Raw genomic sequence first — 12,458 nt, forward strand, 5'->3', positions numbered from 1 at the left:
ATGAAATTCTAAATATTTTATATTTTTTCTCTAGGAATACGGGGTGCTTTGCATTCAGGAATACAGAAAAAACAGCAAAGTGGAGTCAAGCACACGTAGCAGCTTCATGGGCTTGAAGGATCATCTGGGGCATGACCGAGGCCACCTTTGTGTGGAGAGCACTGACCCACATTCAAGCACATCTGTACCTTGGTCGATGGTAGAGAAACCAACAATGGATAAAGCTAATTCCGGGAAGGAAGAAAAAGAGGTGTCCGAAGAGAATATGAGCTCTGGGGACTCTGAAGAAAGCACAAATTCTGATAACGAGTCAGAACAATTGGGTAGCATTTCAGTAGAGCCATGCTTATTAACCAAGACTCACAGGCAGCTCTGTCGGTCTCCCTGTGTAGAGCCTCACGTTCTCAAACGCACTGAAATTTTGCAAGACTTTAAACCCGAAGAGTCCCAGGCTACGCCCAAGGAAGTGAGGAAATCCCCTGACGTGCGAGAATACCAAACAAAACTGGAGTTTGCACTTAAGTTAGGTTATTCTGAAGAACAGGTGCAGCTTGTGCTAAACAAACTTGGTACTGATGCTTTAATCAATGACATTTTGGGAGAACTTGTCAAACTTGGAAATAAAAGTGAGGCTGAACAAACAGTCAGTACAATTAACAGTGTGATGCGGGAAACGTCTTCCCTGGAATCTCAGCGGTCCGAGTCTCCGATGCAAGAGATCGTAACAGATGACGGGCAAAACCTGAGACCCATAGTTATCGACGGCAGCAACGTGGCAATGAGGTGAGTGGGGAAGTCTTCACTAATCCTTGCCAAAACGTCTTGTAAAAGTATTTCCAATTTTGTGACTATTTCTCTCTTCTAACAGCCATTCAAGTCAAGATGATTCTGCATTCCAACATCAGCTTACATATTTCTGTGTCTTTTAGTTTTCCGTCTCTTCGCTTCCAGGGCGGTCAGCCATTCTCACCCCATTCGTCCCTAAATAGAGACCCCTTTTCCCCAGATATGTCTCTTTTTTTCCTCATCTGGCTAAATTACTGTGGTATAAAAATTAGCGTATGTTCCTGGTTTAGTGTTATCCACTAGTTTTAAATGAAGAGCTTGAGTGTGGTAATATTCAACAATTTTGGTATCTAGTCAGATAAATAGTTTATTTCTACATGAAGTGAAATAACCGTAGGGAAAAAACCCAATTCTTTTAGAAAATAAACTATTTGTATTGGTTTGGGAACAAGTCAAAGCTATGGTTTCAAATTTTTTGTTCCATTTAAGAAATGTAATTCAAAAATAATTATTTAGGGGGCCAGCCTGGTGGCGCAGCAGTTAAGTTTGCGCTCTCCACTTCAGCGGCCCCGAGTTTGCTGGTTCAGGTCCCAGGCGCAGACCTATGCACTGCTCATCAAGCCACACTGTAGCAGGCGTCCCACATATAAAATAGAGGAAGGTGAGCACAGATGCTATCTCAGGGCCAATCTTCCTCAGCAAAAAGGGAGGATTAGCAACAGATGTTAGCTCAGGGCTAATCTTCCTCAAAAAAATGAAAATAAAAGTAATTATTTAGGAACTGGAGGAAAAAAAAGCAAAAGCAAAACTTCTAATGAAATATTTTCTTATGAGTTTTGATGGCTCAAAATTTAGAGTGCATCTAAATTCAATTAGTATGGCGTTAACTGCCCACAATGTTCAGAACACTGAGGGGATGCGAAGATATATAAAGGCATCAGTTCTTCCTTCAGAAAGCTTAGAATTTGATACATTGTTTCTCAGAAGGTGATCTGAGGATATCTAGCACAGAATCATTTGGGAAACTTGTTAAAAATGCATGTTCTAGAGCAGCACTTTTAAATGGAAATATAATGTATGGCACATGTCATTTAAAATTTTCCATTATCTACATTAAAAAGTTAAACAGGTAAAATTGATGTGAACAATATATTTTATCTTGGCTAGTATAGCCAAAATGTCATTTCAACATGTAATCGATAAAAAATTTTATTACTCCTTTCATATTGTCTTAAAATTAGGCACCTTACACCTACAGTACATCTCAAATCGGACTAGCCATTCTTCAAGTGCTCAATAGCCACATGTAGCTAGTGGCTACCATATTGGACAGTGTGGTTCTAGAGACCCAGTAAGTCCACACAGAGACCTACTGAGTCCAGATCAAGGTGTAGCCCAGGTATCTCCTTCTGTAACGGTTATGCCTGCTAATGATGATGCATACTGAAATTGGAAAACCAGTGTTTTTAATAGGTGATGGCAATAGGGTAGGAGAAGGACCAATTTGTAATCCTCAAAATAACCTTTTCAGGTGGAAGTAGTATTGTCTTTCTTTCATTTAAAAGCAAATGAGACTTTCAGGATTTAAATTACTTGCCCAAGATAAAACTTAATTCAAACCCCAAAATGTCTGACTTCAAAGTCTATACACTTTCCATCATATAATGAAAGATAAAAAACAAATTGAAAAGGTTCCTGCCAGATCTTACAAGGCCTTGAATGCCAAGCTAGAGAATTCAAACTTGGCTCTGATTCCAAGGTGATTGAAGATTTTTGAGGAGGGGAACGTCTCGAGCAGAGTTGTGCCTTACACTGATAATCCAGCAGTGATGTTTAAAGTGGATTATAGGAGGTAGGAGATCAATTTGGATGCCAACAGCCATTTCTAATAGGATAAAGAGGGCCTTAAATGTCATGGAGGTATGAGGCGTACAGGTGGCCTTGAGAAATCCTTCAGTACAGTGACCTCTCTGTTGTTTAATCTTTCCCCAACTTGGCCACAGAGTGATGATTTTTCTTACAATAATCCAGAACTAGTGAAGAGTTACCTTAGCAGAGGGATAATATGTAAGGGCACAACGCCATGAATTCCCCCAGGGAGAGAGTAAAGAAGGAAGGTACGAGGTCCCGGAGGAATGCCTACAACCATAGCCATGTTCCAGAGTCCCCAGAGGGGGCCCTGAAAATACCCCTTCCAGGGTTCTACTCTGGGAGAATCTGATTCTAGGCAGGCTGTGGTAGAACCCAAATGACTATTTTTTTTAAAGTGCCAAGGTATTTCTGATGCATCGCCAGTGTTGAGAACGATTCAACACAAAAAGTGTGGGTATCTCCAGGTCGGGAGGTAGAAGAAATTGATGATCCAGGGAACGAGTAGTGTGGAAAAACACTAGTGTTAGAAACAACCATAGTGCTTGAAAAACCAAGAAACACACAAATGCCATCAAACCCAGAGAGGAAGAGGCTTTAAGGAAAGAATCTGCTGTGGGTTGTACTGAAAAAAGATCAGAGGACGTGACAGCCAGGAAGTCATTGTCTGCAAGGCTGCCATATGGTATTAAAGATAGAAGCCCAATTGCAGGATGTTAAGAAATGAAGGACTAGAGCCCAAACTATTATTCTAGAAAGTCCACAGAGGAAGGGAAGAAAGAGGAAAAGGAAGAATGGGGAAAGCATTTTGTTTAGTTTTGTTTTTAATCATGAAACAGTATAAGCTAAGAGGATGGGGAAAGAGTCTCCACAGGAGAGGAAAAGAGCAATAGAATGAGTTTTATTTTTGAAGCAAAATTCTGAAGGAGGAGACAAGAAAGGCACAAGTGGAGAATTTCATGTTGGAGGTAAATACACTTTTGGATAGGTAGAAACAGGCCTTGGAGGGGAAAAAGTCAGCATGAGATTTATAAGACCTGGAGCCCATAGAAATGAATTCTTAAGTGGGTATCACTTAGATAAATGATGTCACAGTTGAGTCAGCCTCACATCAACTCCCGTGACTGAAACCCAGTTCCCACTGCAAATGAAAAGCACTTGGATAACTGAAAATTCACACAAAAATTTAAACTTTACTCATTCTACCTGGTGAGAATTAGCCACGGGAAAAATAGATGGCATGATTAAGAGATTTAAAACAATCTATTCTTACATAATTATGAAAACAAACTTCCACCCCTGCACTAGTTTGGCATCATCTGGCCTTTCTTGCTGTAAAGATGGGAGAATGCAGATCCAGTTCTTCTCTCCGTCATATATTTTAATCTGACACTTAAACTGAAGTGCTTCAGGCATTTCAGGAGAGAACAAGTTGACAGGAAACTTTTATTATAGCAGCATTATACTGTCAGTCACAATCAAAATTGTACCACATCCATAACTTTGAAAGTACCAGAACTCATGAAAATTCATAGTAAACTTTTACATTCTGCCATTTATAAGATCTACATAAAGTAGCAGTCTTTCAAAATGCATATCTACTTCAGATCCAAAAATCTTAATTTAACAAAAATGCAGAGAGATTTCACCCATTTCATGTTGCATAAAATACAACATGCTTTTACTTTTGAAATTAATTTCCTACTCATGATAAGTTTAGCAAACTTATTATATAGTAAATTTATATGTATAATAATAAATTATAGCTAAATGTGGGGATGAGTTAAGAATATTTTATTTCCTTTCTGATCTCTCAGGTGGATATATTCTCTATATAAGATGAATATGTTTTAGTTTCATTTAAATGCTAGCCATGGAACTGATATAAATGATTCTTTAGATATGAATTAAAAAGCAAAGCATTTTGGGGCCAGCCCTGTTGGCCTAGTGGTTAAGTTTGGCACACTTCACTTCGCGGCCTGGATTTGGTTCCTGGGCGCAGACCTATGCCACTTGTCTGTCCATGGTGTGGCCATGCTGTGGCATCTGCTCACATACGAAAAAAGAGGAGGATTGGCAACAGATGTTAGCTCAGGGTGAATTTTCCTCAGGGAAAAAAAAAAAAGCGTTTTTATTAAAATTACCAAAATAGACTTTAAAAAAAATTTTAATTCTCCACATACTAACTTAGTGATTCTGAGTAAATTGTTTAAACTCTCAAGCCTCAGTTTTCAAAGTTGCAAAAAGGGGAATTATATTATAGGCTTGTTATTAGAATTAGAGATAATACCAAGTGCCTGGCATATAATAGTTGCTCAGTGACTTACAGTTATTATTACATTAAAGAGCTGGAATATAGTAACTAATGTAATGAAAACTTAGTTATCCCAGGTGTTGTATTCAGTATTTAACAAACATAGCAATTTTGCAGCCCATCTTTTTTTTTTTTTTTTTTGAGGAAGATTAGCCCTGAGCTAACATCTGCTGCCAACCTCCTCTTTTTGCTGAGGAAGGCTGGCCCTGAGCTAACATCCATACCCCTCTTCCTCTACTTTATATGTGGGATGCCTACCACAGCATGGCTTGCCAAGTGGTGCTGTGTCCACACTCGGGATCTGAACCGGCGAGCCCTGGGCTTCCAAAGCAGAACGTGTGAACTTAACCGCTGCACCACGAGGCTGGCCCCGCAGTCCATCTCATTCTTATGACCTATAGGTATATTTTAATTTTTACTTCCAAGTCTATGTCCTCATTGGTTTTCAGTGATGATTTCTACAGGTTCATAAAGGAGAGTTGGGCCCTTAGATCTGGGTAAGTCCAGAATTGCCCAGGGACGAGCCATGTAACCAGACTGTGAAGCGTAGGCCCCCAAATTGCAGGCGTCATGTGTTCCCTTGGGGGAGCATGCTTCTACTTTCAGCTCTCTAGTATCCTTTTTAAAATGTGCCCCATTGATAGAAGCTCTGGGTAAGTTTGTTGAATGAGCAATTCACCAAAAATTGACAGACAAATACCTGAAAGTTAGTCTAGCATAATTTGTGCCGGCTATTTCACTGCTAGACATAAGTATGCAAAAATAGAAGAGGGGAAACCAAGTTTAGAGAACGCTCTAGACTTTTGCATGTGAAATATTAAGCATTCAAAACATGCTTAGGGGGGCCGGCCCGGTGGTATAGTGGTTAAGTTCACATCTTCCGCTTCAGCAGCCTAAGGTTTGTGGGTTTGGATCCCAGGTGTGGACCCTGACACTGCTCATCAAGCCATGCTGTGGTGGTGTCCCGCATACAAAATAGAGGAAGATTGGCACAGATGGTAGCTCAGGGACAATCTTCAAGCAAAATGAGGAAGATTGGCAATAGATGTTAGCAGCTCAGGACCAGTCTTCCTCACCAAAAAAAAAAAAAAGAAGAAGAAGAAAGAAAAAGAAAAAGTGCTTGGTTTCTCAAATATGAAAAGAATGAAATTTATATTTAGTAGAGCTGGACTAACAAATCCTGACAAAAAGCTGCAGTTAATTTTAATTCTTTAAAAAAAAAATCTCAGTAATTTAGCAAATTGGTCATTTAGCAAATAGACCTCTGTCATTTAGCAAATAGACCTCTTTCCTTAATAGGGCAGATACTTGATGATATAGATATACCATGAAATGTATACTCCATACATAAACACAGAAAGAAAGAAGACATAATTAATATCCATATTCCTGAAATGAAATTCTTATGCTACTGCAATTTTTATTTCCTTCAAGTAGCTTTATTCTTCCAAATCTGTGATTCCATTAAACTGGAGGTAGTTCCGCACTGGGGTATGGAATCAGTCTCTATGCACATGTATCCAGTAGTTTAAAGCCATGTTTTTTCTCAAACTAATCCCGTGCTCTTTTAATTTACCTGTGATTCTAGGTCCAGATGATTTGTCACGTCATTAACAAAGTACAATCCTGTGACCATCAGGGACGGGGGTACAAGTTAGTGTCAGACCCCTTTGATTCCCAAAAGTCCTTGCTTTCTTCAGGGTGTTTCCATGACCTAGTCACCCAACTTCGTTAAAGTTAACCGTGTCTCCACATCCTACTTTAGCCTCTACCAGATATTATGTAAACTAAGAGTGGGAATAAGACAAACACCCGGGGCCTCCTCGTGACCGTCCCGTTGTCCTGTAAGTGGACTGTTGAGTGGAGTGGGCACTAAGCACACTGCCTTCTCTCTGTATGGGAACCAACTATTGAAAGAACCCTGCCTGCCCTCCGGCCTCATCGCGAGTCCTCTGTGTTGGTCAGTGAGCCTGGCCTTCTGGGTTTCGATCAGATCTCCTGACTGGGGGGTGGGCCTTTTTGGTGCATGTTTGTGCAGAGTATTAGGATAAATATTTTCTTTGCTAATAATCTCAGCTGGGCCACTTTTAGCCAATGGGATACATGCTTCTATCTCCTCTCTCTTAGTGATAGGGAAGCACCAAAAGAGTTTAAGTGAGGGAAAAGTGGTATATCAATTTGCCTTTGAGAAAGACCACTGTAGAGAAACTGAGGGAAGAATTGGAGCACTAAGATTGGAGACAAGGGGACCTGCTTATACATGAAAATATACGCACAGGTTAAATTGTGAACAACTCCTGGAAAAAGAGATGAACTAAGAATATCATTGCTTTTGCATCCCAATCAAAGGCAGAGAAGAGAGAAATAAAGCAACCATTTACTTGACTATTTACACCCCACCCCAAAAAAGGTTCATGTTAGAAACCAGCTGATGTTAGTACAAATCTGAGTATTAACTGATTAGGGTGTAGAAAAGCGTTCCAGGTGGATCGTTGAGGTCCTCTCTTAAAGTTTGAACAGGAGTCAGAGATTTTAGAATCAGAATGTGAACAGAGAAAATGCCTGTTGTGCTAACTTTTCTTTATGCTGAGAACAGTGAGCTAAGCCCAGATATTTATAAATTACAAGCAGAGGTTGGCAGTCTATATAAATAGGATTTAAGCTTCTGGTTAATCTTTTAAAAAGCACAAAGCCTTTCCTGTATCTGACCTGTTTTGTGAAGTTATATGAACTTGAGAGCTCTTTTCAATGTCAGTTTGAGTATCGAAGGCCATCTGGCCTCTAAAATTTACCTGCCCTTGTTTGGTGGGTTTGCTGTCCTGTTGGCTGTTTGCCGTGTAAGTCCAGCACTGCCTTTTACTTAGTAAAATCCTCTGAGATGCCTCGTCCATGCATTTCATTTAGACTGCAAGAGAGACTACAAATTGCCAGAGTTTACTCAGATTTGGTTTTGGTCCCTCACCAAAAGTTTATCAAAATCATGTGCAGTGGACCTGTGTGGTCCACTACAGTGCCCCACCAGCCACACGTGGTGTTAAGCTCCTGAAGTGTGTCTAGTGCAAATTGAGATATTCTCTAGATGTAAAATACATACCAGATTTTGAAAACTTAGTACAAAATACGTGAAATATATCCATAACTTTGATGTTGATTAGGTGTTAAAATAATTTTTGATACATTGAGTTAAATGAAATATATTACTAAAATTAATTCAACTGCTTTTTACTTTTTAAATGTGCTATACTAGATCATTTAAAATTATCCATGTGGTTCACATTATATTGGATAGGCCCTCGGTGGAATGTTTTTAAGCCCCAACTTAGTAGGGGCTTAACACTAATTACAGAGCAGCTTAATTTCCCTCTAGGTGAGTGTCATAGGTATTACTTATGGGTTAGTTGGCAGTGTCCCGTTTCTCTGATTTGAAAGAAACTCTTTAGAGACTACGAGAAGAATCAAAGAATCAGAACTAGTTTTTTCTGTTGTTTAATTACATCAGTGTGGAATCTTCCAAAAACAAATAATAGTTCTCTTCCACTGCCTCTCTTTATAACCCTGCGTGCATAATTCTGGTTGACATCAGTCATGCATTTTAGTAGACTAACGGTCAGTAAACTTTCCTATTGTCTGAAATGTGCTTATTTAAACCCTAACCCAGGAAACAGCAACGTTAGCAATCCTATTACATGTGAATAAAGTTAATTACAGATCACCTAAGTGATCCAATTATAAGAAATGAGAAGAATTACCCAATTATCAGAAATAGGAAAAAGTGATGAGACCCTATTTTTTTCTACTTTTGGTAATATTGAAGACATTTTTACGTCTGCTTAACAGAGATATTCTCTTCAGCATCTTCAGATTAATGACCCGCTTGGACCCAGGTTAGCTAGATGTGCTTCCTGTTGTTAATTTTGGCTTCATATTAATGAGAGAAAATCTTCCCCTTTCTCTTTTTACTTACCCTTTTGTATTTTCACCTCTCTCTCAGCAACACTGCTGTTATGTCCATAACCAGCTGGAGAGTAATGTTCAACTATTTCACATTAAGACTTCCATTGGAATTTCGGTGTTGAATATTTTCATTGTCCTAAATCAGCAATTCTTCAGACTCTTATTTTTCTTTAAAGTAGTACAATTCTGCAAATCTTGCATGGAAGCCCAGTATTTCAAACAAATAAAAACAGAATTCTGTTTGAATTGGGGGGTATAGGTAGGGCTGTGTTTCCCCCTTGTGCCCTCAAAGGGCCTGTGAGCCACACTGTGGAATTTCTGTCTGGAGTACAACTTGATAAACAGTGGTTAAATGATCTGTAACAAGGGAGCGTGGGTTTAGTTTTCTGGTGGTATGTTCAGTATTTAGCATCCAGTCAACTAGGTTCAAAGTGATCTTGGTTTATTGGAAAAGAGATCAAAGATAATAAAGTTGAGTAGCTATAAGAGTGACAAAATAGGCATCAATCATTCCATCATTATGAGGCTTCAGTATAAAAAAAATTCTAGATGCCCATGAGTCAGCACATGGAATTAATTGTAGGTTCTCAAATAGAATATGAGCTTGAATTAGACTACAATGATAGGAAGTAAGATGTTCTTTTATTTCCATATTGAAGATGATATCCAGCTGCAGTCCTTTCTCCCTGCTTAAGGAACATAGGATAGGATAGATGTAAGAGAATTTCTTTTTAACAATGATTAAACATTGAAAAATATGTTAGTGAAGAAGGTCTTAAAGTCATTTTGTTAAAAAAAATTCTTTAAAATCTATTTTCATATGTCCAACATGGTTTATATATAATCAGGCCTAAAAAATGAGGAAAAAAAATAAAATCAAGGGGCTAGCCTGGTGGTGTAATGGTTGAGTTTGCACACTCTGCTTTGGCGGCCCAGGGTTCCCAAGTTCAGATCCCGGGTGTGGACCTACACACTGCTCATCAACCCATGCTGTGGCAGCATCCCACATACAAAATAGAGGAAGATTGGCACAGATGTTAGCTCAGTGACAATCTTCCTCAAGCAAAAGGAGGACGATTGGTGACAGAGGTTAGCTCAGGGCCAGTCTTCCTCACCAAAAAAATAAATAAAATAAAATAAAGTCATCAAATATTTGCTGAGCACCTGGGTATATTAATAATTTAGTGCTCAGTAAATATTTATTATATTACTATTATTCTCTGATTAACATCAAGTGCACCCTGACTTTCTGTAATATCATTAAGCTAACTATATCTAAACTTGAAGGACTTTGATATTGAAGATTCGAATATGATTTTTTAGTATAGGAGGATACTTTTTACTCATATTTTCATTGTAGGCACTTTACTGACAAACCTTGGTGACTTGTGTCCTTATCATCATAGTTACTTTGATGTAGTGACCCATTAAAGTCATAGAAGTTTTATAATCATACTTGAATCTTCCAGTGGAAGGTATAGCAAACTTATAGGTTGAGGTTTTTATTTAAGTGACAGATGATCTATAGAAGCTTATAGGAAAGTCATTGATTGCCTTTTTGAGTCCCCTGATTACCTGAATCTCTTTTTGGTTTCTTTTAAAAACTAAAACTGTTTAGTGATCTCCACACATCAAACTTATTGCTCTAAAAATCACAGTTTACTATCAGTAGTGAGGTTAAAGCTATTAAAGATTGATTTTATTGGTTTCATTTTCATTCCAAAGCAAGCTTTTTTTCATTTTCTAAAAATTAGGACTAAAGGGACATGAGAAAAGTGAAGGAACTAATTTTTGTTGGAGCATCCTGTGTGCCAGGCACTCTGCTGGTGCTCTCTTCATGTTACCGTGTTCAGTTCTTACTACCCTGTAAGGTAGGTGGCGTCATCTCCAACTTAAACAGGAGAAAAGTAAGGTTCAGAATAAGTAACTTGCCCAAGGTCACAGAGAAGAGTGGTAAAGAAGATGCTTAAACTCATGTCTGCTTCCAAAGACAGCGTTGCTTTCACTGCGTTGGCCTACTCATGAAGAACCATCTTTTTTGGTAGTGGTACTAGTTAGTAGTAATAGTAGTACTCATACTATTCTAATAATCAGTAGTACTAAGTTATTGTTAGTAGTAGTAAATATGCCATTCTAGCTATAATCTTTATAATTAGGTTTTAGATGAGTTATGGAAAGACTTTAAGAATAGCTTTTCTTTGATCCTATACGTAATACACCTATTACATATATTTTAGAAAATAAGAAAATAAAAATCATCTATGATTTCCAAGGCCCTTTACAAGCATTATAAGGAATATGCTAGTTCCAAGCAAATACTCAAACTATAGCAAAATCAAATTTGAGGAAATAAAAAGATAATTGAAAAGAGACTCCTTGTTCTCCTTTTTTTTTTTCTCAGTTCCATGAAAAGAATCAAAAAGTGGCAGTCCCCTGTAATAGATGCCTCATGCCCTTTTTCGATTTCTCTGTGTGTTTTCTACTCCTTGTGTCTCCCACGGGAAGGTAACAGTTACAATTCTAAAATAGCCCTTCCTATCCTGTGGTTAACCTAGTTAGTGATATGTGTATATATAACTTAAGAAAGTGTAATGTATGAAATTATATTTCCTAGGTATGGCAGATGAAATGGTTGGCCCCTTGTCCCCCTTTCCTAGGTCCTGTATTCAAACTGTGTTAAAATATGTGATTCCCTGAATTTTTCTCAGCATTACAAGATAAACTTTTATAATCTATTAACTATCATAGGTCACTAATTTAATGGCACATTAATAAGCAAGCATACTTCAGTTCTCCAGTGAGAAGTATATATAGTGTTTTTCTAAGATAGCAAATATCATCTTATTTTGACCGCTTGTGGAATTGTCCTTCTGTTGAAGACAGAAAAGTAGAATTTATGTGCTTTTCAAATTTGTTACAGTAGTATATATGAATAAATTAAAGATAATCCCATCAGATATGACACAAAGTGAATTTATGGAATGCAAAGTTACGATAGTGAAAGTCTTGAAGAGTATGTTTGTCACGATCGATCTGCGTTCATTTTAGCTCCCCTTGGTTTCCAATTTCTAGTTCACGGGGAGTTGCATATGTCTGAAACTATGAGTGGGAGTCCCTGGATAGGAATAACGGGGCGTCAGTGGCCCCCTCCAAACTTACTGCCCTTTTCACAGCTTGGTCTGCAAGTTAATTTCACCTTACTGTCTGGTATAGGCTCTACAGTGGTTTACAGAAATCTGTTGGGGAAGTTGCAATGACTCTAATATATCAGCAGTTAGTTTCCCATGTGATATATTAGTTGCCATTGATGTTAGAAAGCCTCTCCTCTTCAAAATTTGGCCCATAGCATGGCACACCCCCAGCACATACTTGTTATCAGAATAGATAAGCACATATTCATTAACTCAGGTGCCTTGTCTCCCAGGAGCTTCAAAAATACTCGACTTGGAGTACAGAATATGATAGCCCTTAGTTGATACAGCAGGTCTCTTCCCAACAGATTAACAGCATTAAAAGACAAGAGAGAGGACCCCTT

General features: G+C 38.3%; 1 protein-coding gene across 4 annotated transcripts in view; it reads left to right on the forward strand.

Moving 5' to 3' along the window:
• The window catches only part of ZC3H12C (zinc finger CCCH-type containing 12C), a 64,581-nt gene that overhangs the window by 34,617 nt on the left and 17,506 nt on the right, over nucleotides 1-12,458 (forward strand). For all 4 annotated transcript variants that reach the window (XM_070623067.1, XM_070623070.1, XM_070623068.1 and 1 more), the window contains exon 2: nucleotides 35-783. In XM_070623067.1, coding sequence (XP_070479168.1) covers nucleotides 35-783 — 749 coding nt within the window. The remainder of the gene's footprint in view (nucleotides 1-34; nucleotides 784-12,458) is intronic.

Source organism: Equus przewalskii, chromosome 6, assembly GCF_037783145.1.
Source record: "Equus przewalskii isolate Varuska chromosome 6, EquPr2, whole genome shotgun sequence".
Classification (NCBI taxonomy): Eukaryota; Metazoa; Chordata; class Mammalia; order Perissodactyla; family Equidae; genus Equus; species Equus przewalskii.